General features: G+C 48.6%; 1 protein-coding gene across 6 annotated transcripts in view; it reads right to left on the minus strand.

Annotated features, from left to right (window-relative positions):
• The window catches only part of xrra1 (X-ray radiation resistance associated 1), a 126692-nt gene that overhangs the window by 76515 nt on the left and 23224 nt on the right, over nt 1–26953 (minus strand). For 5 of the 6 annotated variants that reach the window (XM_038817796.1, XM_038817793.1, XM_038817797.1 and 2 more), the window contains 3 exons: nt 21927–22096; nt 12183–12254; nt 7871–7943 (listed from right to left, as the gene is read on the minus strand). In XM_038817796.1, coding sequence (XP_038673724.1) covers nt 7871–7943; nt 12183–12254; nt 21927–22096 — 315 coding nt within the window. Of the gene's footprint in view, nt 1–7870; nt 7944–12182; nt 12255–21083; nt 21158–21926; nt 22097–26953 lie in introns of those variants that run through there. The other variant, XM_038817798.1, reaches the window with a different exon arrangement.

Here is a 26953-nt window from a genome sequence, read left to right on the forward strand (position 1 = left end):
GGTGATGCATTTTAGGAGGACTGGCAAGGCAAATGAATGACAGGATGTTGGGAAATACAGAGGACCAGAGGTGTTAGACGTTTGGCTGCTGTTGGATAAAGAGTCAACGGTTCTGCTCCTTTTCACAAACACCTTTATTTCACTTTAACAGACTCTATCATCATATCACCTGACACAAAGGCCACCTGAAGCCCCTTTACGTATCAGTATCAATTATTGGATACTTAGCATAAATGAGACACGTAATTGGAATATCTCTTAACCCATTACCTAAGTCTCCCCTTCCTTGGAGAAAAAGTAATTAGGTGAAAACAAAATTACAAGAAACTCAAAAACACACACCCAATTTCCCCCCTTCTTTTTTTTTATTTTTTGGAACAAAAAAAGTCACAGAAACAGGCGCCCTTAATTAACAATATCCAAAAGTTTCTGTGAGCTAGCCCCTCTTTTTGTGAAACATTCTGACAATTGATAGCTACTGTTGACCCATTTAACCTTTGCTATTTCCCCTCTGTCCAACATCTGCTTCAAACTTGCGATGTCTATCCTTAACCTTTTTTCATTGACACTTTTTGTAGAGTGCACATTTTCCCACAGGATTTATTGTCAATGTGACAGTCAATAGGTATATTACTGAAATCCCCTGATCCCAAAATTTCTGTCAATATCTGAGATATATAAAAGACCATATCCACCGTCTCTACAAGGCTTAACGTCTCAGCAGCCAAAGTGCTTTTGATCACTCTCCTTATTTTCTTTGTTTCCCACACAAGAGGGCAACATTTACCATTGTTCCCCAAAAGGAAAATTATAAAACCTCCTGCGCTTGAAACCCCATCACATAAATTTGCATAGGACGCATCACTATAAACTATGAGTTTCAAGTACCTAAGGTCACCTAAAACTGGGAACCTCAAATCACATTCCTGCATTTTTAGCTTGACCAACGCTTTATTTGCTCTTATTATGTCTTCCACTTTGGGATCATTCATTTTTGTACTCAACTCTAAGGCATCAAAACTCCGGTCTAGTCTGTCTACCTAACGAATTCAGTTGCCCAATTAAACATCGCAGTTGCTCTTTTTCCATCTTTGAAACCATTGCGTCTTTTTGTGAAACCCGGCCACGACTAATTGCTATTGGGCTGCTGCTTTCCAAATAAGATTGCTGACGTAAAGTTGCCCCTAACTTAGTCTGTCCGATTTCCAGTCCAATATATTTAAATGCACCAGAAGCCTGACTTCCAATCCTGAATTCTTTCCTCAAACAAGAGAGTACAATAGCTTCGAAATCACTAGCCCCACCCCACAAAAAATCATCGACATGCATCATAAAGATGCCAGAAAGATTTCCCTTATGGTGCCAGTAAAACATTGCAGGATCTGCTTTCAACTGGCAACAGCCTAATTTTAACAAAACTAACCTTACCGAAAAATACCAGACTCTAGAAGCATCATTTAATCCATATACACATTTGTTCAACTTCCAGAGTACCCCTTCTGTGTTAGCTGCCTCTTTAGGAGGACGGAGAAAAGTGTCTCTCTGGAGCTGATGCCCCTGCAAAAAGGCAGCTTTTATATCTATAGATTTGCATTCCCATGCCTTTGTGGCTAATAGAGCCAAGAAGGTCTTTAAAATAACCTTTCCTGCCGAACCTACCCTTAAATCCTTATAGTAATGGTGTGTGTGAAAGAAACCCCATAATTGATACTTTGCCTTATAAGTTCCATCCGGAAGAACCTTTTCCGTGCACACTCATCAATGGGATACAGCTCTTTGTCCCCTATCCGGTACTTCTGTGTATACCCCAAATACCCCAAGTATGCAGTTCGTGCTGTTTGGCATCGTTGATAACTTTTTCATTTAATTTATTGGAAGCCACCAAAATCTCACTTGCATGTGGGCTTCTACTCCTATTAGTATTCGTAGTGTTACTCATGTTCCGAGACCTTGATAAACGATGTCCCCTCTCCTGCCTGGTATATTGTTCTGTACTGCTTTTCTTTATCTTTCCCTTCTGCTGTGGGATGTCTTTTCAATAGTTCTCGACCTTTTCCTGCTGACCTGTTCACTATCCGATGTACTATCTGAACTGGCACTGCATTTCTGTGCCCTCCATTTTTGAACTTCGTGTTCCCAATCCATTGTCTGTACTCCCTCTCCTGAATGCTGTACATTCAACCAATATTTATACTTTCCAGTGGCCTTCCCTGCTCTACTAATAACAGTTGACTAGACCTTCCATTGACTAGACACTTCAGGCAAGTATGTCACTTTTTGTACCAACTTTTGGCAGTTGTCCTTTCGGAAAAATGGCCTGTTCCTCTACAGAAACCCTATCTATATCAGTTAACTGGTCCTCATAGTTCTGTAACACGTGTGTACCAGATGACCCTGGTTCCTCGTCATGTCTGTCTGCTCTGTCTAAATTTGAAAATTTGTAATCTGTACCCATTATCCTTGATGAATGTACCCTAACAGTTTCATTGCCATGTTGCAAAATAATTGTTTTGCCATCTATGCCTATGATCTTCCCTGGGCCTTTCCATTCATTAAAATTGTCTCTCTTATAGTATACTATGTCTCCTTGCTGAAAAACGGTATTTGATGGCCGTACAATATGTCTTAAAGCTCTGCGAATTCTTTCAGAGACTTCTGCTTCCAAAGAAGCTTTTCTACTGCTATATAATGCATTTAAATGCTCAGCAAAGGCAGAGCTAATTGTAGTCTCTTCCCAAGCTGGAGGCTGGTCATCCAAAATGGATGGACTTTTAGGATTTCTACCAAACACTAATTGATAGCGACTATAGCCCCCAACCATCTGCAATGAATTATTTGCATGTAACGCCCATGCTAAAGCTGAATTTAGCTTGCAGTTTGGTCTATCTGCCAAAATTTTCCAGAGCATGTAATCTATTATCGCATGGTTTCTTTCACACACACCATTACTAAATGGGCTTTCCGCAGCCGCATTCATAACTGTATATTATGAATTGGATATTCACGTTTTCACATATATCCTTAAACTCATCACTAGCAAATTCTTCTCCATTGGCATAAGGAATTTTGCTGGTGGGCCCATTCCTGTCCCTATCCATTTTTCCTCGATTTGATCCAGAATTACTCTCTTTTCTTTACTTCCTACAATCGTTGATTGACTAAATCTGGTTGTTAAATCTACAAAATGCAAAATAAATATATTATTGGCTTTATCCCAGATCTCAAGGTCCATGGCCACAATGTCATTAAAATCCCTGGCCAAAGGTAGGGTTACTATCGGTCGTGCTGGTGTCCTTCTGTACTTCCTACAAACCTCACAGCGATCATTAACCTGTTCTATCAGTTTAGTATAGTCTTCATCCCTTACCCCTGCATCGTTTAATACATTTTTCAGCCTCCGAGGAGATGGATGTGCAAATTGCCCATGCAGTTTTAATACAACAAGCTTTTAATCAGCTAAAGTCCCATTTTCAACTGCCATGAACACATCCTTAACAACTGTACTTGAAATATTATTTGTCAGTAATGGAATACAATAGTGTCCCGACTGTGTAAATTGTAAGTCCACCGTCTTTCCAAAAACCGTTGCCTTATCCTGTTCCATATCCAGTTTCATGTGTGCTTTCTTCATCGACGGTCTGCTCAGAAGCAAACATCCGTGATACAACATCCGTGCTAATGAAATGATTCACTCCGGCAATATTGCAAGGGATCACCGCTCTTTTCAGCGACTTCAAAGTATTATCATCCACAAATCTGAAGCTTGTGGAGCTTTCAAATTCCTTAACCTTGTTACGATTTTCAGCATTCAAGGAGTCCAGGTAACATTTTAACCAGTCAATTCCACACACAGCAGATGTGCAGCCACCGTCCAATGCAGCACAATTGAAGGATTCTGCAACCAACACCCTCATAACCAGCGTAAAACTGCTTGTTAATAGGACAATGCCATCTTTCTGGTCACTATCTTTTTCCTCTTCTGACTCTCTCATGTCATGTGTCACTTCAAACACTCTATTATAATGTGTTGGACAGCTGAAAGCATAGTGGTATTGAGAGTCACATCGAAAACATTGATTTATCATATCCCGGGCATTTCTGGGGTTGATGGCTGGTGCAGACATGATGGGCTGAAGGGTCTTTTTTGTGTGCTGTAAAACTCTGTGACTCCAATTTAATTAAATGCAGGGTGTGTCTTCCGCAAGAAAAAGGAATATGTCCAGACACTGGGTGCTGATCTTCCTAGTGATGCTCCCCGAGCTGCCGCTTTCTCCCAGGCGGCACTGGCTGCCCTGTGGCTGACCCTCTGAGACCCTCAGGGGAACAAGACATCCTGTCTGGTCTCTACTGTGTCCAACAATCTGGCCAGGTTGGTATCCCCAAATCGTGGGGCTGGTCTCCTCAATGGCACGGCTGTGAGCTGTGTGGGGTTGGCTGTGCAGCAGCAGTTTAAGTGCTGCTCCCCCTTGTTAGCAAGGGGCTGACGAGCATGGTCCTGGTGAATCAGCCGGCTGGACCGTCATTTGCAGAGTGAAAGTCCAATCAACATTTTATAGCGGTGACAGCCTGGCCGGTCCCAGTGTCTGGAAGCTCGCAGGAATTCCCGCTCACTACCACACTTAGAAACCTTTTGGTTAAATCGTGCCCTGTACCTCTTTTGAATTAAACCAAAACATGGGGGAAATAGTTCCTTGGTCCATTCTCCATGGCAATGCCTTGATCAAACACAGCTGACTTGCCAACCAATCAGCACCATTTTCTTATGCAGCATAAGATAATAAACAACAAATTAATGGGATTTTTTCATAATAGAGTTGATGAAGGTAATGGGGTTGATGTGGTGTACATGGACTTCCCAAAAGCTTTGGCAAAGTGCTACACAAGAAGCCTGCCACCCAAGTTGAAGCCAATGATATAACGCCAGTAGCAGCATGGATACAAAGTTGACTGAGTGACTGGGGCAGTTGATGTGAATGGTTGGTTTTGGACTGGAGGACGGAATACAGTTGAGATTCTCAGGGTTGGTACTAGGACCACTGCTGATCTTGATATGTGCTGGGAACAATTTCAAAATTTGAATAAATCAAGGTTCACCTTACCGCTCGGCTTCCTGGGTCTTAATGATGGTACACACTGCTGCTCCTGTGTGTCAGTGGTGAATATTTAAGGTGGTGGATGGATGCCAATGAAGTGGGCTACTATAACTTGGATGGTGTTGAGCTTCTTGAGTGTTATTGGAGCTGCGCCCATCCAGGCAAGTGGAGAGTATTCCATCGCACTCCTGATTTGTGCCTTGCGGATGGTGGACAGGCTTTGGGTGGTCAGGAGGTGAGTTACTCACCGCAGGATTCCCAGGCCTCTGACCTGCTCTTGTAGCCATAGTATTAATGTGACTGGTTCATTCAAGTTTATGGTCAACGGTAATGGAAGAGGATTCAGCAGTGGTAACTTCGTTGAACCTTAAGCGGAAATTATTAGATTTTCTCTTGTTGAAGATAGTCATTGCCTGGCATTTGGCAAGTTTATTTTAAATTTGTCAACACAAACCTGGCCGTTGCGTGATATAACATTGGAGTTCTCGATTAATCATTGCAGGATTGATATGCAGCTGTGGATTGAGAGGGAGCAGGGCATCATTAGTTTGGGATTACTTCAGGAGGGATTTAAAAATTTGAATAAATCAACGTTCACCTTACCACTCGGCTTCCTGGGTCTTAATGATGGTACATCTATCAATCCCCTCATCATCAGGTTGGACTTGCTTCAACTCTTCTCCGTCCCCACCCCTCCAAACACATCACCCTTTGGCATTTTCACTGTGAAAACTGTGGGGTTATGCTACAACTATACATGACCCTGGTGAGACCACATTTGGAGTATTGTGTGCAGTTCTGGTCACCTCACTATAGGAAGGATGTGGAAGCATTGGAAAGGGTGCAAAGGAGATTTACCAGGATGCTGCCTGGTTTGCAGGATAGGTCTTATGAGGAAATGTTGAGGGAGCTAGGGCTTTTCTCTCTGGAGCGGAGGTGGATGAGAGGCGACTTAATAGAGGTTTATAAGATGATGAGGGGGATAGATAGAGTGGACGTTCAGAGACTATTTCCTCGGGTGGATGTAGCTGTTATAAGTGGGCATAACTATAAGATTCAGGGTGGGAGATATAGGAGGGATGTCCAAGGTAGGTTCTTTACTCAGAGAGTGGTTAGGGTGTGGAATGGACTGCCTGCTGTGATCGTGGAGTCGGACACTTCAGCAACTTTCAAGCGGTTATTGGATAGGCACATGGAGCACACCAGAATGATAGGGAGTGGGATAGCTTGATCTTGGTTTCGGACAATGCTCGGCACAACATCGAGGGCCGAAGGGCCTGTTCTGTTCTATGTTCTATAAACCTGAATGTTGTCATTGTGGATTTTGTTTTATTCATTGAATGTGGGTGTCGCTGGCTGAGCCAGCATTTATTGCCCATTACTAATTGAGTGAACCGTGGGTATTGAAGAGTCAACCACATTACTGTAGGTCTGGAGTCACATGTAGGCCAGACCGGGTAAGGATGGCAGATTTCCTTCCCTAAAGGACATTCATCAACCAGATGAATTGTAACAACAATCGACAATGGTTTCCTGGTCATCATTAGACTTTTTAAAATACATTTACAGTACCCAATTCTTTTGTTTCCAATTAAGGGGCAATTTAGCGTGGCAAATCCACCTACGCTATACATCTTGTGTTTGTGGGGGTGAGACCCACGCAGACACTGGGGGAATGTGCAAACTCTACACAGACAGTGATCTGGGGCCGGGATTGAACCCGGGTCTTTGGCGCCGTGAGGCAACAGTGCTGACCACTGCCCCACCGTGCTGCCCGTCATTAGACTTTTAATTCCAAATATTTGTTGAATTTAAATTTCTCGATCTGCCAGGTCCCTGTGCTTCTGGATTACTAGTGCAGTTACAATACCATTACACCACTGCCTCCCCTGTCAGTAGCAGGACATCGCTGCCAGTACCATTCTTAACCAAGCAACTGGGGTGAGGATGAGAATGTCCCTAAGTAATTAGCTTTCAGTCTGATTTTCTCTCACCCCTATAGGGAATTTCCAGGTCTCTTGGCTGCATCTGGTGTTGTCATTAGAATGTTGCTATGTCTTAGGAGAACATGTATCACAGAGAATTGTTTTTAATTGTGCGGTGCCGTTGCTGGCTAGGCCAGCATTTGTTGCCCATCCCTAATTGCCCTCAAACTGAGTGGCTTGCTTGGTGTGAGTCTGAAGTCACAAGTAGGCCAGACCGGGTAGGAACGTCAGATTTCCTTCCCTGAAGGACATTAGAGAACCAGATGGGGTTTCAGACATTCAGTAATAGTTTCTTGGTCATCATTAGACTTTTAATTCCAGATTTGTTTTTTATTAAATTCAAATTTCGCCATCTGCCATGGTGGGATTCAAATCCAAAAGCATTAGTCTGGGTCTCTGCATAACTAGTCCAGTGACAATACTGCTACGCCTCCGCCTCACTTTACAAAGAATGTACAGCACAGAAACTGGCCATTCAGCCCACCCGTTGCGTGCTCCACACAAACCTCCTCCCACGCTACATCATCTCATCTAGCTCATGTTCGTATCTAGCTTCTCCTGCATCAGTGCTATTCCCAGCCACGTTTCAGCCCCAGTGGCCACTCTCACTCGGGTGCTGGCTGGCTGTTACCCTGTGGACAGCATCATTGCCATGTTGGATTCTGTTCTTACGAGCACGCACACTTTGCAACAGGAAACACTGAAAACAGGAGCCTGGACTCTTACTGGTTTCCCCCTCTCCTTCCCAGGAGATGAGGTGACATATATTTCCTTAAATTAACCGATTCTTACCAAGAGATAAATGGTTTTCTGCCGCATTTACATAAACCACAGAATTAAACAACTTAAAATCTTCTTCTTTGACCTGGAAAAAAAAATAGACAAAAACAAATGTGGATTTATTATAAGTTTTAATTCAAGTAGTTTCCACTTATAAGAGACGTTTATTGTACATTATGGTTCTGCTTGTTTTCTTACTGAGAATAGTGCAAGACATTAATGATTGGGTGGCATGGTGAGAAAGCTATAAACACTAAGCAGTTACAGAGGTCAGCACCTCTCACCCTGTCTGTGACAACTGTATGTGAGCAGAGGGACTCACAGCAGTAAGCTGTGTACTGCTGAGGTAGCATTGCACACAGCTGTGCTGCCTTTTGGATGTCAAACTATGGCTCCTTATAAGATGGACGTCCCTCGGCAGTATTTTGAAGGAGATGAGGGAAGTTCTGTACAATATTTATTCCTCAACCGACATCAACTAAAAACAGATTATCTGTGTTGAATCACATAAAGCCAGCAGAAGTTGATGTAATTACATGCATTTGCGGAAGTCTGCTCCACCCTTTTGCAAGCAAGTGGGGAAGTTAATCCCTTCCACTGATGATTTGATCTTTGCCATTTAAAGATTTGGCTTTATCTCATTTGCTATCTTCCAAGACAAAATGCTCAAAGAGGGCATATGGAAGCAAACACTAAAAACATCAGAGCTGAACCGTGAACTTTGCTTTTCTCCGCACAGATGCCACGTTTGCTGAGTGTTTCCAGTATTTTCTGTTTTCTTTATTTCAGATTTCCCGCATTTGCAATATTTTTCTCTTCGATTTTAATATTTCTGTATCTTTCGCGATACTATTTGAGGGATGCCGGCACGGTGGCGTAGTGGTTAGCACTGCTGCCTCATGGCGCTGAAGACCCGGGTTCAATCCCAGCCCCGGGTCACTGTCCGTGTGGAGTTTGCACAGTCTCCCCGTGGGTCTCACTCCCACAACCCAAAGATGTGCCGGGTAGGTGGATTGGTCACGCTAAATTGCCCCTTTCAGTAGCCAAAATGAATTGGGTACAATAAATTTTTTTTTTAAATTACTTGAGGGATAACTATTGTCCAGGATACCAAGGAAGAACTCCCCTGATTTTCTTCAAAATAATGCCATGGAAACTGTTACATCTACCCTGAGAGCGAGGCAGCCTTGGTTTCATGTCGCATCCAACCAATGGCACCTCTAACAATGTAGCATTCTCTTAGGGGCTGGTTTAGCTCACTGGGCTAAATCACTGGCTTTTAAAGCAGACCAAGGCAGGCCAGCAGCACGGTTCAATTCCTGTACCAGCCTCCCCGGACAGGTGCCGGAATGTGGCGACTAGGGGCTTTTCACAGTAACTTCATTGAAGCCTACTCGTGACAATAAGCGATTTTCATTTCATTTTCATTTCATTAATACTGCACTGAAGCGTCAGCCTGGATTATTGCTGTCAAGTCTCTGGAAAGGCACTTGAACTCAGAGGTGTCAGAGCTGAGATCTCAGGCTGGATTTTATGGGGGCCGTAATCGCTGCCACCCTGGTAAACGTTGGGGCAAGGGAGCCAGCCCACAATCCATATGGCTGCTCTTTAACAGTTTTGTTTTATTCATTCATGGGATGTGGGCGTTGCTGGCTGGGGCAGCATTTATTGCTCAGCTCTAATTACCCTTCAACTGAGTGGCTCGCTTGGCCATTTAAGAGGGTATTTAAAAGTCAACCACATTGCTGTCGGCCAGGTCAGGTAAGGACGGCAGATTTTCTTCCCTAAAGGACATTAGTAAACCGGATGAGTTTTTAACAACAATTGTCAATGGTTTCATGGTCATTATTAGACTTTTAATTGAATTCAAATTTCACCATCTGCTGTAATTCCCCGTTTTCTCTCTCTCTCCTTTTTAAAAAAGTGGTGTTATCCTCCAATCCATTGGAACTCTTCCAGAGTCTGTAGAATGCTGGAAAATGATCACCAATGAAATGAAAATCGCTTATTGTCACGAGTAGGCGTCAATGAAGTTACTGTGAAAAGCCCCTAGTCGCCACATTCCGGTGCCTGTTCGGGGAGGCTGGTATGGGAATCGAACCGTGCTGCTGGCCTGCTTGGTCTGCTTTAAAAGCCAGCGATTTAGCCGAGTGAGCTAGCGTCCACTATTTCTATGGCCACTTCCTTAACTATTCCAAGGTTAATGCACACATCTCTAATTTCCTGTTTGATGCCATCCCCAACCTCACAACTACTGTTTGGTGGTCTGTACACAACTCCCACAAACGTTTTTTGCCCATTGGCGTTCCGCAGCTCCACCCAAACAGATTCCACATCATCCAGGCTAATGTCCTTCCTTACTATTGCATTAATCTCCTCTTTAATCAGTAACAATACTCCACCTCCATTTCCTTTCCTTCTATCTTTCCTGAATATTGAACATCCCATCCTTGGTCACACTAGAGTGAGTTGTCCGTCATCCCAATCTGAGACTGTACCCTCGGGTTCTACTTTCTCCCACGAGTGGAAACATCTTCTCAACATCCAGTCTATCTGATGTGCCGTCAATTAACACAAGACGAGTAGTGAACAAAACTGTGGCTTTAATAAGCTAAACAGAAAGCCTCCTGCCCCCTGATCCCGAACTGGGGCAGGGCCGGAGGTCAGCCACCTTTATACTGAGCCCGAGGGGAGGAGCCACAGGCAGAGCCATCAGGCAGTGGTTTACCACAATACATGTAGCACAGTAACAATTTACCACAATACATATAATACACTAACAGTGGTTTACCACATTATCTAGCCTCTCAGTATTCTGTAAGGTTCAATAAGATCCTCCCCTCACATCTCCAAACTCCATCGCGTACAGACCCAGGGGATCCTCATATGACAAGCACTTAAATCCGGGCATCATTCTTGTGAGCTGGATTTAGGGCAACACGGTAGCACAGTGGTTAGCACTGTTGCTTCACAGCTCCAGGGTCCCAGGTTTGATTCCCGGCTTGGGTCACTGTCTGTGCGGGGTCTGCACGTTCTCCCCGTGTCTGCGTGGGTTTCCTCCGGGTGCTCCGGTTTCCTCCCACAGTCCAAAGATGTGCAGGTTCGGTGGATTGGCCATGCTAAATTGCCCTTAGTGTCCAAAAAAAAGGTTAGCGAAGGTTACTGGCTTACGGGGACAGGATGGAGGTGTCGGCTCTAGTAGGGTGCTCTTTCCAAGAGCTGGTGCAGACTCCATGGGCCAAATGGCCTTCTTCACTGTAGAAACAAGTGCTGGATACGGGGCCAGAGAAACAAGGTGCAGGATTCTCTGATCCCGCTTGCCGGAGCGATTTACGATGGCGTCATCTGGCCCCTAGGATCGGCGATCCTGCATCGCACAGGGCCTAACTCGGCACTGGAGAGCCTCACGCTGCACAGTGACCGCGAGTCTGCACACACGGATGCCACGGCCGGCGCAAGTTCACGCATGCATGAATGCCGAGGTCCCGCCGGGTCGGACCACATGAGAAAGTGGAATGAGCACCCTACTTAAGCCCACACCTCCACCCTAACCCCGTAACCCAGTAAACCCAACTCATCTTTTTTAAAATAAATTTAGAGTACCCAATTCGTTTTTCCCAATTAAGGGGCAATTTAGCGTGTTCAATCCACCTACATCGCATATCTTTGGGTTGTGGGAGTGAAACCCATGCAAACACAGGGAGAATGTGCAAACTGCACTAGGGGATTACATAAACAGGGATTGTATTCCCTGGAATTTAAAATATCAGGAGGTGTTTGTTCGACTTTTCCAAGATAGTAAGGGGAACTGTTAGGGCAGATAGAGAGAAGTGGTTGGGGGATCTAGGATAAGGGGTCATAGCCTAAAAATTAGAATCAAACCTCCTAACAGTAATGTTAAGACATTTAGCAGAAGTTTAGAACTTTCTTCCCCGAATGACAATGGTGCTGGGTCATTTGTGAATTTTAAATCCAAGGTTGATAGATCTCTGTTACCCAGAGGTACTAAAGGACAATGGGCTAAAGGCGAGTTAATTGAGTTAGATCACATTTCAACCTGAAATATATTTTTACATTTCACACTGTAATATATATGATACCATATTATTGTAAGCGCAGTTGCGTTGCCCAACCACTAGGAATGTGGCGACTAGGGGCTTTCCACAGTAACTTCATTGCTATGTTAATCTAAGCCTACTTGTGACAGTAATGAAGATTATTATTATTAACAGGTTCAAGGGGTTAAATGGCCGCCTCCTAATCCTCTGTTCTGATTATCTTACTCTCTTCACACAAGCACAAGTGAGGTTAAAGGCATACATACGGAACAGAGGCCCTGGTCACTGATATTCACAGCACACAGATCAGAATACCTATCCACAAAATGCAGGTACATCTGTAAAAAAACAACAGAGAAGGTCAGAGAAAACAGGTTCCACAGCTGAGAGCCTGGTCATTGTTTGATGATCAATTGGTCTGCTGAGGCTTTTTCAAGCATTCTTATTCATGCTCAAGACAATTACCCATGGCAAGATCGTGCATCCCATCAATCAAAATTTATAAACCTAGGCATGAGGTGAATAGTTAACACCCTGTGAGATCGACAATGTTCCTGGTTTTCAAATCATACACTGGAAAAAGATACAGGAAACCACCTGTATTTTCCTGGTCTTTATTTATTTATCTTTTATAAATTTATAGTACCCAATTCATTTTTATCAATTAAGGGGCAATTTAGCGTGGCCAATCCACCTACCCTGCACATCTTTGGGTTGTGGGGGTGAAACCCACGCAAACATGGGGAGAATGTGCAAACTCCACACGGACAATAACCCAGAGCCGAGATCGAACCTGGGACCTCAGCGCCATGAGGCCACAGTGCTAACCCACTGCGCCACCATGCTGCCCCCATTTTTTCCCAATTAAGGGGCAATTTAGCATGCCCAACCCACCTAGCCTGCACATCTTTGGGTTGTGGGGACGAAACCCACGCAAACATGGGGAGAATGTGCAAACTCCACACGAACAATGACCCAGAGCCGGGATCGAACCTGGGACCTCAGCGCCATGAGGCCACAGTGCTAACCCACTGCGCCACCATGCTGCCCCCATTTTTTCCCAATTAAGGGGCAATTTAGCATGCCCAACCCACCTAGCCTGCACATCTTTGGGTTGTGGGGACGAAACCCACGCAAACATGGGGAGAATGTGCAAACTCCACAGGGACAATGACCCAGAGCCGAGATCGAACCTGTGACCTCAGCGCAGTGAGTCAGCAATACTAACCACTACGCCACGGTGCTGCCCCTCTTTCCTGGTCTTTATGAAGTGAGCATGCAGCATAATTTTTCTTTACATTTATTAAAATCTTTGGGCGCGATTTAATGGCCACGTTGACCTTAAGCTAGAGCGTGACGAGGCCATTAGATCACGGGAGAGGCCGAAAACGAAAACCACGCCTGCTTGCGATCTAACCGGCCTGTTCTCCTTGGCGAAATCAGGGTCCTGCCATGGCATGGAGAGAAACCAATAATCACCACTTAAGGCCAATGTCCATACATTAACGGGACCAACTCCCTGATCTAACGGCCTCCCCAGCAAGTGACCAAGCGGACATCGATAAGTACACCTTTTTAAAAATGTGAAGCTTGGCGGAATGGCTGCTGAGGGGATGCGAGGAGGTGAGTAGCCAACCTCGCACCCGGGCAATGATCCCGGCGCTACTGGGGTTGCTGCCCCAGTGCTGTAGGGGGGTTGAGTGAGCCCCCGGTGGTGGGGGGTGTCCGGTGCCGGGGGTGTGCCCATACATATTTTGTGTGTGGGGGGGTTGGAAGTTGGGTGTCAGTGCCCGTGGGCCACCATGCCACCATCTGGATCATGCGTTCCCGTTCCAGGGGACAGAGGTTCGATTCTGCGGTCCATGTGCAGGGCCCTACCCCACACCCTGAGGATGCAGCCTCCCATCAGGCCAGGGAGGGACCCAGAAGGGGAGGCCCACGGTGGCCCAAGGTGTTGCTGGTCTTTCGAACAAATGGCAGACAGCGTGTGCCGTAGGAGGCTCCGCCTCAACAAGGGTTGGCACCACGTGGAGGAGGAGGGTACCCACCCCCAGTGACCGACAAGGTCACCGCAGCCCTGAACCTTTACGCCTCAGGATCGTTCCAGGGCTCGAGCGGGAGTTTGTGCAGCATCTCACAAACTACAGCCCACATGTGCATCTGTGAGGTCACAGATGCCCTGTTTCCCCGGGCAGCAAACTATAAAAGCTTTGAAGTGTGATGCACTATCAATTACACAAAGATGAGAGTTGGATGTAATCGAGGCTTTATTACACTAAGATGTGTGGCCTCCTACAGCAGCTGGCAAAGTGGCTGCTGTACTGGGAGCCAGCAGGCAGGGAACTATCCCCGTACCTGTAGTACAGGGCCTTACCACAAAACACCTACACCGACATCCTCTATATACAATATATACATCAGTGGTGACTACCACATTCACCCCCTGTTAAGATCAAGTCCGGCGGGGATGATGGAGAACTAAATACAGGTAGACTTTTCAAAGTACAGAGAGCAAAAAAAGTTGAGTCCAGCGGGATGGAGGGGAAAATTATGTACAGAAGGATGGTGTTTTAAAAGTCCAGGTCATGTTACAGATTCAGTCGGTCCGGAACCTTGATCTGCTGTCGGGACCGCCGCAGTGCTGCCGGTGATTCCGGTGTCGGTTCGGTGTTCGGGAGCGTGCCAAAATCCTCTTCAGCCCCAGGTGTGGGCAAGGGGAGGACGGATTGTGCCAGAGTGGGGTCTGCGGTGGGGTGCGCCGGGGAAGGGGAGGGTGGCACCGGGTTGGAGGAGTGGGGGGTGTGTGGGGAACCAGCTGGCGCCAGGTCCCCGAGGGAGACAGTATCTTGGCGGTCGTCGGGGTACACTACGTAGGCATATTGTGGGTTGGCATGAAGTAGCTGTACCCTCTCAACCAATGGGTCCGCCTTGTGGAGTCGTATGTGTTTAGGGAGGAGTACAGGTCCTGGAGCTGCGAGCCAAGTTGGAAGCGACACCCCGGAGGTGGACTTCCTAGGGAAGGCAAAGAGACGTTCATGGGGTGTTTCATTAGTCGCGGTGCAGAGGAGCGACCGAATGGAGTGCAGGGCGTCGGGAAGGACCTCCTGTCAGCGGGAGGCCGGGAGATTTCTGGACTGTAGGGCCAGCTGGACGGCCCTCCAGACCATCCCATTCTTCCTCTCTACCTGCCCGTTCCCCCGGGGTTGTAGCTGGTCGGCCTGCTCGAGGCAATGCCCCTGTTGAGCAGGAACTGACGCAGCTCATCGCTCATGAATGAGGATCCCCTGTCACTGTGGACGTAGGCAGGGAAGCCGAACAGAGCGAAGATGGTGTTGAGGGCTTTGATGACTGTGGCAGACGTCATGTTGGGGCATGGAATGGTGAAGGGGAATCTGGAATATTCATCGACCAAACTGAGGAAGTAAGTGTTACGGTCGATGGAGGTGAGGGGCCCTCTGAAGTCCATGCTGAGGCGTTCAAAGGGGCGGGAGGCCTTCGCCAGGCGCGGACGGTCTGTCCGCTAGAAGTGCGGTTTGCACTCCACGCAGACCTGGCAGTCTCTGGTGATAGCCCTGACTTCCTCGATGGAGTAAGGCAGATTGCGAGCCTTGATGAAATGGTAAAAACGTGTGACCCTCGGGTGACAGAAGTTGTCGTGCAGAGTCCGGAGTCGGTCCACGTATGCGCTGGCACATGTACCTCGGGATAGGGCATCAGGGGGCTCATTGAGCTTACCGGGGCGATACTAAATCTCGTAGTTGTAGATGGAGAGCTCGATCCTCCACCTCAAGATTTTATCGTTTTTGATCTTGCCCCGCTGTGTGTTGTTGAACATGAAGGTTACCGACCGTTGGTCAGTGAGGAGACTGAATCTACTGCCGGCCAGGTAATGCCTCCAATGCCGCACAGCTTCAACGATGGCTTGGGCCTCTTTTTCAATGGAGGAATGCCGAATTTTGGAAGCGTGTAGGGTTTGTGAGAAAAATGGCACGGGCCTGCCTGTCTGGATCAGGGTGGCGGCTAGAGCGACGTCTGATGCGTCGCTCTTGACCTGAAATGGTAACGTCTCGTCGACTGCGTGCATTGCGGCCTTGGCGATGTCAGCCTTAATATGGTTGAAGGCCTGGTGAGCCTTGGCCGTCATGGGATACAGAGTGGATAGAATGAATGGACGGGCCTTGTCCGCATAGTTTGGGACCCACTGGGCGTAATAAGAGAAGAACCCCAGGCATCGTTTGAGGGCCTTGGGGCAGTGGGGAATGGGAAGCTCCATGAGGGGGCGCATGCGGTCGGGATTGGGCCCCAGAACTCCGTTCTGGGTCACATAGCCGAGGATGGCTAAGCTGTTTGTGTTGAACACGCACTTCTTGTTATACGTGAGATTGAGGAGAGTGGCGGTGGAGAAATTTGACAAGGTTGGCGTCATGGTCCTGCTGATCGTGGCCGCAGGTGGTGACATTGTTCAGGTATGGGAAGGTGGCCCGCAGTCCGTACCGGTCAACCATTCGGTCCATTTCCCGTTGGAAAATCGAGACCCCGTTGGTGACACCAAAGGGAACCCTGAGAAAGTGGTCATGGCGGCCATCTGCTTCGAAGGCAATGTATGGGCGGTCCGATTTACGAATGGGGAGCTGCTGGCAGATTTCAGGTCCACAGTTGAGAAGACCCAGTACTGTGCAATCTGATTGACCATATCAGATATGTGTGGGAGGGGGTATGCGTCGAGCTGCGTGTACCGATTGATGGTCTGACTGCAGTCAACCACCATTCTGTGTTTCTCCCCAGTTTTCACCACCAGCACTTGGGCTTTCCAGGGGCTGTTGCTGCTCCTCGATGATGCCTTCCCGAAGCAGTCGCTGGACTTCGGACCTGATGAAGGTCTTGTCCTGGGCGCTGTACCGTCTTCTCCTGGTGGCGACGGGTTTGCAATCCAGAGTTAAGTTTGCAAATAGGGAAGGTGGGTCGACCTTTAGGGTCACGAGGCCGCACACAGTAAGGGGTGGTAGGGGCCCGCCGAATTTCAGTGTTAGGCTCTGGAGGTTGCACTGGAAGTCCAGGCCAAGTAGCTGGGCAGCGCAGAGGTTGGGGAGGATTTAAAGGCGGAAGCCGCTGAACTCCATGCCCTGGACCATGAGAGTGGCTATGCAGCACCCCCGGATCGCCACGGAGTGGGACCCGGAGGCCAGGGAGATTCTCTGGTTGGCGGGGTGTACCGCGAGGGAGCAGCGCCTTACCGTATCGGGATGAAGCTCCCGGTACTCCCGGATTCAAGCAGACAGGAGATCTCGTGCCCATCAATTTTCACGTTGGTGGAAGCAGTTGACAGGTTGTGTTGGCGAGACTGCTCACCACCCACCAGGTACGCGGCACATACTCGTGCGACTCGACCAATGTAGTCTACCTCATACACTGCAGGAAAGGATGTCCCGAAGCGTGGTACATTGGCGAGACCATGCAGACACTGCGACAACGAATGAACGGGAATCGTGCGACAATCAACAGGCAGGAATGTTCCCTTCCAGTCGGGGAACACTTCAGCAGTCAAGGGCATTCAGCCTCTGATCTCCGGGTAAGCGTTCTCCAAGGCAGCCTTCAGGACACGCGACAACGCACAAAGCAAAAAAACGCATGAGTGCGGCCTCAACCGGGATCTTGGATTCATGTCGCATTACATCCACTCCCCACCATCTGACCTGGACTTGCAAAATTCCACCAACTGTCCTGGCTTGAGACAATTCATACCTCTTTAACCTGTGATTATCCCTCTCTCTGGATCTGTAATGATTTGATTACCTGCAAATTCTCGCATTCCAAGCATTGTCCGGCATCGCTGACTTTGTCTATATAAATGTTTCTGGATCATACCTCTCCAGTCACCTGAAGAAGGAGCTGCGCTCCGAAAGCTCGTGTTTGAAACAAACCTGTTGGACTTTAACCTGGTGTTGTAAGACTTCTTACTGTGCTATCTAAGACTTCTTACTGTGCTATCTAAATTGCGGCACAGGCATGGGGTTGGCTGGGGTGGTCGCTGGTGAGGTCCACGATGGGGCGGCCGTCTGCAGAGTCCACGATGCACATGTGGGGTGGGCCGCGCGACTGGGGGCGTAGGCCTGGATGCTGCGTGAAGCGACCGTAAGCGAGAGCACTAGCTTTTTAGTCTCCGCGAGGTGGAGCGTGGCCCCTTCTAAGAGGCGCTGTCGGATGTAATCGGACCCTATCCCTGTGACAAAAACGTCTCTCATGAGCAAGTTCGAGTGTTCCGTGGCCGTAACGGCTTGACAGTCACAGTCTCTAACTAGGGGAATCAGGGCACGCCAGAAATCTTCCACTGACTCACCAGGAAGTTGACGACTTCCAGGATCTGTGTAACATCACTCCAGGGTGATGGGACTGTTTCGGCCCTGTCAGCGAGTCACTGTCGAAGATAAAGGGGGGGTTGATGATGATAACCTGCTGAGCTGAGTGCTGGTGCTCCTAAATCTGAACCATAGTCTGACTCCTGCCTGTCCGCAGTGATCCTCAACCTGATTAGCCTTCTGTGCTCTATCACTGCGCCGAGGTGTGTCCCCAGGATGCACATCAGAGATGGAGGCACCCTGCTCACCACCGCGTCCCGTGGCTGTCGATCCCCTTGGCAGGTGTCCTGTGGGGGCCCTGGGCCTGGAGGCCCAGCCCACCTGCCGGTTACACACGCCCCACCGTGCCACCCTGTTCCGGGTGCTGACTCCCAGATGCGCCATCGTCAAGGGGATGGAACTCCAGGGAGCTGGTGGCCGCCATCGCCACTCCGTAGCGTGGCTCTGAGCTAACACCCACCATCCCCTCCTCCCGGACAGTGCCCCTAGGGCCCTGGGGTTCACATCAGGATGGAGGGGCAGCTGGATCGAGCCCGGCTGCCCCTCTGTCATCTGGCTCTGCCAGCCCTGGCGCCTTCCCAATGTCTGCAGCATTGTGTCGATGTCTTTTGCGATACTCCTGTGACTGGGACATGCTATGGAGCACCCCAGAAATGCCCACCTGAGATTGAGACATGCTCCACAGTGCCGCATCAGAGTTATGTGGGACATGTTCTCCAGTGACTGGGACATGCACTCAGCCATGGCCATCATCGATTGAGCCACCGACTGGACACCGCCACTCATGCTGCCAACGTCATGCACCAGGCTCTCCACTGCAGTCGCCACCCTAGCAGCATTGGCCTCTGTGCCATGCGTTGATGGCACTATCTCCTGTGCCTGTAGCTTCTGGGACTCCTCCAATTGGCTATGGACCTGCTGGAGTGTCGCCGACATCCACCTCTGAATATCACGGGCACACCCTAGCGTCTGCATCAGCTCCGGGTAAACCTTGTCCAGAGACTCAGCATCTGGCTGGGTCCTGGGATTCGGCTGCTATCTCACCTGGGCGAGGCGTGTGGTGTGTGTCGCCCATCCAGGTATGTGTCTCTGTGCTGGTGGAGGGTGGGGAAAACAGGTGTGCTGGGAAAACAGCAGTCTCCTCGGAGCTCCCCTCCTAGGTGTTCTCATGAATGGAGGGGGGCACCCCAGATAGGCCGACACCATTGGATGAGGATCCTGCGAGAGAATGGATATATGATCAGTGGGAGGGCTGGGTCATTCTGCATGGCATTAACAACTCATGTGTGACAGGTCATCTGGATGGGGGCTGGTGGAACCTCTGCTCTGCGCCATACGCCAACCTCTATGTCGATGACAAATCTGTCCTCGGCCACGCCCCGTGACTTCCAGGGCCATTCCATAGAGGGGGTGAGGACCGTCTAGACCCCTTCCTGTTTGTTGTGTGTCAACTTTTCCTGCGGAGACACACAGAGGGGACATTGTGAGCTGCACGTTTCGTTCATCGCTGGGGTGGGGAGGGAGATGGTGAGTATGGGGGGGGGAGGGAGTATGGGGATTAAGGGGAGTATGGGAGATGGGGAGTAGGGGAGGAATGGGGGTGAATGGGGAAAGGAAGTGGGGGGGGGGAAGAGGAGTTTGGGAGGGATGGGGAGAATGGGGGGGAAGGGGAGTTTGGGTGCGTGGGGAGTTTGAGGGTCGGGGGGCTAGCATGAGCAGCACTGCTGGACATAGATAGATAGATAGATAGATAGATAGATAGATAGATAGATAGATAGATAGATAGATAGATAGATAGAACAGTACAGCACAGAACAGGCCCTTCGGCCCTCGATGTTGTGCCGAGCAATGATCACCCTACTCAAACCCACGTATCCACCCTATACACGTAACCCAACAACCCCCCCCCCCTTAACCTTACTTTTTAGGACACTACGGGCAATTTAGCATGGCCAATCCACCTAACCCGCACATCTTTGGACTGTGGGAGGAAACCGGAGCACCCGGAGGAAACCCACGCACACACGGGGAGGACGTGCAGACTCTGCACAGACAGTGACCCAGCCGGGAATCGAACCTGGGACCCTGGAGCTGTGAAGCATTTATGCTAACCACCATGCTACCGTGCTGCCCCACATGGGTGGCCGGGGCACAGAACAGTGCTGGGTGGGGCACCAGGTGCATTCTTTGGGGGGGGTGGGGTTGCGCCAGGGGCCCGTGTGGCCCGGTGGAGGTCATTGATCTTCTTACAGCACTGGGTGCCGATTCTTCTGGTGACGCTCCCCGAGCTGACAATCGCTGCCACTTCCTCCCTGCCACTGGCTGCCCTGTGGCAGACCCTCCGAGCCCCTCGGGGGAACAGGGCATTCCGTCTGGTCTCGACCACGTCCAACAATCTGGCCAGGTCGGCATCCACGAATCGTGGGGCTGTTCTCCTCAGTGGCACGGCTGCGAGCTGTGTTGGGTTGGCTGTGCAGGAGCGATTTAAGTGCTGCTCCCCCTTGTTAGCGGTGAGCTTGTGAGCGCAGTCCCGGACAATCAGCTGGCGGGACAGTCATTTGTGGCATGAAGCCCGTGAGGCCTCGTTAAGTGGACCAATTAACATTTGATACCGGTGTCGGCCTCGCCAGCCGAGCGTGGGGAAGCTCACGGCAGTTCTTGCTCGCTACCACACGAAGAAACCTTCCCATGAAATTGCGCCCCCCATCTGTTATTTACATCTGCACTTCCAAACTCCCAATTGTCTACTGCTTTCCATTTCATTTGGACTAAGACTTTTATAGCTGTCAGTCTGCAAGATCACTCCTTCACCTCCACATCTCCTGCCTTTGTCACTCGTCAAACCCTTAACTCTCTTCCATCCTAGTCATTGCCTCTTGTACAGCCTGCAGGTAGGAAATGGTAGGAAACTGAAAATAGGGATAATAGGTACTACTACAATTTGTAGGATGTGATCAATGTTCCCTCTAGGATTTGCAGCCACGTGGCAATTGTCCCATCAAACACTCGCACGACAGCACGGTAGCATTGTGGATAGCACAATCGCTTCACAGCTCCAGGGTCCCAGGTTCGATTCCGGCTTGGGCCACTGTCTGTGCGGAGTCTGCACATCCTCCCTGTGTGTGCGTGGGTTTCCTCCGGGTGCTCCGAGTCCAAAGATGTGCAGGTTAGGTGGATTGGCCATGATAAATTGCTCTTAGTGTCAAAAATTGCCCTTAGTGTTGGGTGGGGTTTCTGGGTTATGGGGATAGGGTGGAGTTGTTGACCTTTCCAAGAGCCGGTGCACTCGATGGGCTGAATGGCCTCCTTCTACACTGTAAATTCTATCTATCTATGAACGGCACAGCACGGTGTTTGATACAGAGTAAAGCTCCCTCTACACTGTCCCCATCAAACACTCCCAGGACAGGTACAGCACGGGGTTAGATACAGAGTAAAGCTCCCTCGACACTCTCCCCCATCAAACACTCCCAGGACACGTACAGCACGGGGTTAGATTTAGAGTAAAGCTCCCTCTGTTGCACTGTTCAGGCAACGAATAGAAGGAGCATGGGGGCAATGTGCTTGCTGTTGCAAGGTCTTGTGTTGAAACAGCCAGGAATATGTCTGCCAATTTATCTGCCTTGGAGGAGCCCAATAGCTAATGATACTCACCAAGAAATTTGCATCCAGCACTGTTTCCTTTGTGGGTTTAGGAGGCCTGTCAGCTGGTTTTTCCACTGGGGCTAACTTTGGAAAAGGGCTTTGAACAGGCTTTGGGCCAATTACAACTTGGAAAACCTTATCCTTGGTGCCTTTCTCAGCCTTCACCCAGTGCCCAGCACCTGAAACAAACAACACGAAAAATAAATAAAGACTGTGTAATGTGACATTGATATTACCGGCCAGTAGGGGGACCCTTTTCAGAAAAGTTATTTGTGCGTGGGATGTTGAGGTGATCGCTGAACTAGACCAGCATTTATTGTCTATCCCTAGTTGCCCTTCAGAAAGTGGTGGTGAGCTGCCTTCTTGAACTTGTTGTAGGTACACCTGTTAGGGATATATTTCCAAGTTAAGAAGGTGTATGACTTGCAGAGAAACTTGCAGGATGGTGTTCCCATGTATCTGGGACATGAGAAGTCTTTGGCAGGTAGGATCAAGGAAAACCCAAAAGCTTTCTATAGGTATGTCAGGAATAAAAGAATGACTAGGGTAAGAGTAGGGCCAGTCAAGGACAGTGGTGGGAAGTTGTGTGTGGAGGCTGAGGAGATAAGCGAGATACTAAATGAATACTTTTCATCAGTATTCACTCAGGAAAAAGATAATGTTGTGGAGGAGAATGCTGAGACCCAGGCTACTAGAATAGATGGCATTGAGGTGCGTAGGGAAGAAGTGTTGGCAATTCTGGACAAGGTGAAAATAGATAAGTCCCCGGGGCCTGATGGGATTTATCCTAGGATTCTCTGGGAAGCCAGGGAAGAGATTGCTGAGCCTTTGGCTTTGATTTTTATGTCATCATTGGCTCCAGGAATAGTGCCAGAGGACTGGAGGGTAGCAAATGTGGTCCCTTTGTTCAAGAAAGGGAGTAGAGATAACCCCGGTAACTATAGGCCGGTGAGCCTCACATCTGTTGTGGGTAAAGTCTTGGAGAGGATTATCAGAGATACGATTTATAATCATCTAGATAGGAATAATATGATTAGGGATAGTCAGCATGGTTTTGTGAAGGGTAGGTCATGCCTCACAAACCTTATCGAGTTCTTTGAGAAGGTGACTGAACAGGTAGACGAGGGTAGAGCAGTTGATGTGGTGTATATGGATTTCAGTAAAAAGAAGTCGGCTATTGCAGAAAATACGGAGGCTGGGGATTGAGGGTGATTTAGAGATGTGGATCAGAAATTGGCTAGTTGAAAGAAGACAGAGGGTGGTGGTTGATGGCAAATGTTCAGAATGGAGTTCAGTTACGAGTGGCGTACCACAAGGATCTGTTCTGGGGCCATTGCTGTTTGTCATTTTCATAAATGACCTAGAGGAGGGCGCAGAAGGTTGGGTGAGTAAATTTGCAGACGACACTAAAGTCGGTGGAAGGATGTTGCAGGTTACAGAGAGGACATAGATAAGCTGCAGAGCTGGGCTGAGAGGTGGCAAATGGAGTTCAATGTAGAGAAGTGTGAGGTGATTCACTTTGGAAAGAAAAACAGGAATGCGGAATATTTGGCTAATGGTAAAATTCTTGGCAGTGTGGATGAGCAGAGGGATCTCGGTGTCCATGTACATAGATCCCTGAAAGTTGCCACCCAGGTTGATAGGGTTGTGAAGAAGGCCTATGGTGTGTTGGCCTTTATTGGTAGAGGGATTGAGTTCCGGAGCCATGAGGTCATGTTGCAGCTGTACAAAACTCTGGTACGGCCGCATTTGGAGTATTGCGTACAGTTCTGGTCGCCTCATTATAGGAAGGACGTGGAAGCTTTGGAACGGGGGCAGAGGAGATTTACCAGGATGTTGCCTGGTATGGAGGGAAAATCTTATGAGGAAAGGCTGATGGACTTGAGGTTGTTTTCGTTAGAGAGAAGAAGGTTAAGAGGTGACTTAATAGAGGCATACAAAATGATCAGAGGGTTAGATAGGGTGGACAGTGAGAGCCTTCTCCCGCGGATGGAGGTGGCTAGCACGAGGGGACATAGCCTTAAATTGAGGGGTAATAGATTTAGGACAGGCGTCAGAGGTAGGTTTTTTACACAGAGTGGTGAGGCCGTGGAATGCCCTACCTGCAACAGTAGTGAACTCGCCAACATTGAGGGCATTTAAAAGTTTATTGGATAAGCATATGGATGATAATGGCATAGTGTAGGTTAGATGGCCTTTAGTTTTTGACTTCCCATGTCGGTGCAACATCGTGGGCCGAAGGGCCTGTACTGCGCTGTATCGTTCTATGTTCTATGTTCTATCTGTTGCCCTTGACATTTTAGTGATAGAGGTTCCAGATTTGGAAGGTGCTGTTCATGGAGCCTTGGTGAGTTGCTGCAGTGTACCATGTAGATGGTATACACAGCTGCCACTGTGCATTGGTGGTGGAGAGAGTAAGGGCAGAATCTTATCAGAATTTGGCAAAGTGTGAGGCTCACTCAGGGAATTCTCCAATTCCACAAACCAATTTGCTCACGGGATCTTGTGCCTCTCTGACAAAACAAACTGAGTGGACATGGTTTACATTGTCACTCTGGCAGGAGGGGGTCTTATAGACCCCTACATTCATCATCAGCACCGCCCCCCCCCATTCACTCTCTGCTCTCCTCTCCACCACCCACCACAGTGCCATGGGTCTCCCACTAGGGTCTGCCCCAGTATTGCCACATGGCACAGGATTAGCAGTGCCAGGTTGTCAGTGCCAACCTGTACCAGGGAGCAGTGCCCGCTATTCCCCTCTACTGTCCCCCCACCCCTCTCCAGGAGTACTTATCTCTGAGGGATCCCCTCGACTGCCTCATGTCTGGACTGACTTGTGTAAACCTCGCCAACGTGACCTTATGTCAGAGAGGTATGATTATTTAGTGAGGGGGGATAATTTGACGGTGGAAGGGTACTAATATTAAATAGTATTGAAATTTAATTAAATGATGTTCACATTCTTTGTAGGCATGAATCTCGTGACATTGTCAGTAAGGAGCGGAGAAAATGGGGAATCGTAGTCTCTCTGGCAAGAATCGCGTTTCCCGATTCTCGCGGGATTTTCCGCCTTCACCACCAATCCTGCGAACGGCGAGTTCAAGAATCTGCTTTACATGTTGAACATGGTCAATAGGGTGCCAATCAAGTGGCTGCTTTGTCCTGATGGTGATGAGCTTCTTGAGTGTTGTTGGAGCTGTACTCGTTCAGGCAAGTGGAGAGTATTCCATCATATTCCTGACTTGTGCCTAGTAGATGGTGTACAGTCTTTGAGGAGTCAGGAGGTGAGTTACTCACTGCAGAATTCCCAGCCTCTTGTAGCCACAGTATTTATATGGCTAGTGCAGTTCAATTTCTGACCAATGGTAAACCCCAGGATGTTGGTAGTGGGAAATTACTGTTACACTGACATTCAATTTAAGATTACTAGACAGGCTCGTAATATAGTTCACTTACAAAAAGAACAAAGAAAAGTACAGCACAGGTACAGTCGCTTCGGCCCTCTAAGCCTGTGCAGATCATGATGCCCTAAGTTAAAAAAAACTTTCTGCCCTTACTCTATTTCCTCCCTATTCATGGACCCATCCAGCTGACTCTTTTTTTTAAAAATAATTTTTATTGAAAAATTTTGAATTTATACAACAACAAAGAACCATAATAAAATACCAAAAATAACAATAATATTAGCAATCATAAACATTCGCCCCACCTCCATGAACAACACAGCATATTAATAACAACGTAAATTAACACAATATTAAGTTACAAAATAGATTCTACAATAAGGAACCCCCCCCTCCCCGGGTTGCTGCTGCTATTGACCAAGATACCTATCTTTGAGCCAGGAAGTCCAGGAAGTGCCATCGTTTATAGAACCCTTGTATTGATCCTCTCAGGGCAAATTTGACCCTTTCCAATTTTATAAATCCCGCCATGTCACTGATCCAGGTCTCCATACTTGGGGACCTCGCATCCTTCCACTGCAGCAAGTTCCTTCGTCGGGCTACTAGGGACGCAAAGGCCAGGACACCGGCCTCTTTCGCCTCCTGCACTCCCGGCTCTACCGCAACTCCAAAAATCGCAAGTCCCCACCCTGGTTTGACCCTGGATCCAACCACCCTCGACACCGTCCCTGCCACCCCCTTCCAGAATTCTTCCAGTGCTGGGCATGCCCAGAACATATGGGCGTGGTTCGCTGGACTCCCCGAACATCTGGCGCACCTGTCCTCACCCCCAAAGAACCTACTCATCCTAGTCCCGGACATGTGGGCCCGGTGCAGCACCTTAAATTGGATGAGACTAAGCCTCGCACATGAGGAGGAAGAGTTGACTCTCTCCAAGGCATCCGCCCAAGTCCCGTCCTCTATCTGCTCCCCGAGTTCCTCCTCCCATTTAGCCTTCAGCTCCTCCACTGACGACTCCTCCACCTCCTGCATTACCGTATAAATGTCAGACACCTTCCCCTCTCTGACCCACACCCCCGAAAGCACTCTGTCCATCGTCCCCCGCGAGGGCAGCAAAGGGAATCCCTCTACCTGTCGCCTAGCAAACGCCTTTACCTGCAAGTATCTGAACATGTTCCCTTGGGGAAGCCCAAATTTATCTTCCAGTTCCCCCAGGCCCGCAAACCTCCCGCCAATAAACAGGTCCCTCAATTTACTGATGCCCACCCTTTGCCACCCCCTAAATCCCCCATCCCTGTTCCCTGGGATGAACCGATGATTGCCACCCAATGGAGCCTCCATCGAGCCCCCTGTTTCCCCCCATGCCGTCTCCACTGTCCCCAGATTCCAGATGACTCTTAAATGTTGCTAATGTCCCTGCTTCCACCACATCCTCTGGCAGCGCACTCCAGCACCCACCACTTTCTGCGTGATAAGCTTACCCTGCACATCTCCCTTAAACTTTCCCCCTCTCACCTTGAACCTGTGGCCCCTTGTAATCGACATTTCCACCCTTTGGAAAAAGCCTCTGACTATCCGACCTGTCTGCCTCTCAGAATTTTGTAGGCCTGTGTCAGGTCTCCTCTCAGCCTC

The sequence above is a fragment of the Scyliorhinus canicula genome, chromosome 14 (genome assembly GCF_902713615.1).
Source record: "Scyliorhinus canicula chromosome 14, sScyCan1.1, whole genome shotgun sequence".
Taxonomy (NCBI): Eukaryota; Metazoa; Chordata; class Chondrichthyes; order Carcharhiniformes; family Scyliorhinidae; genus Scyliorhinus; species Scyliorhinus canicula.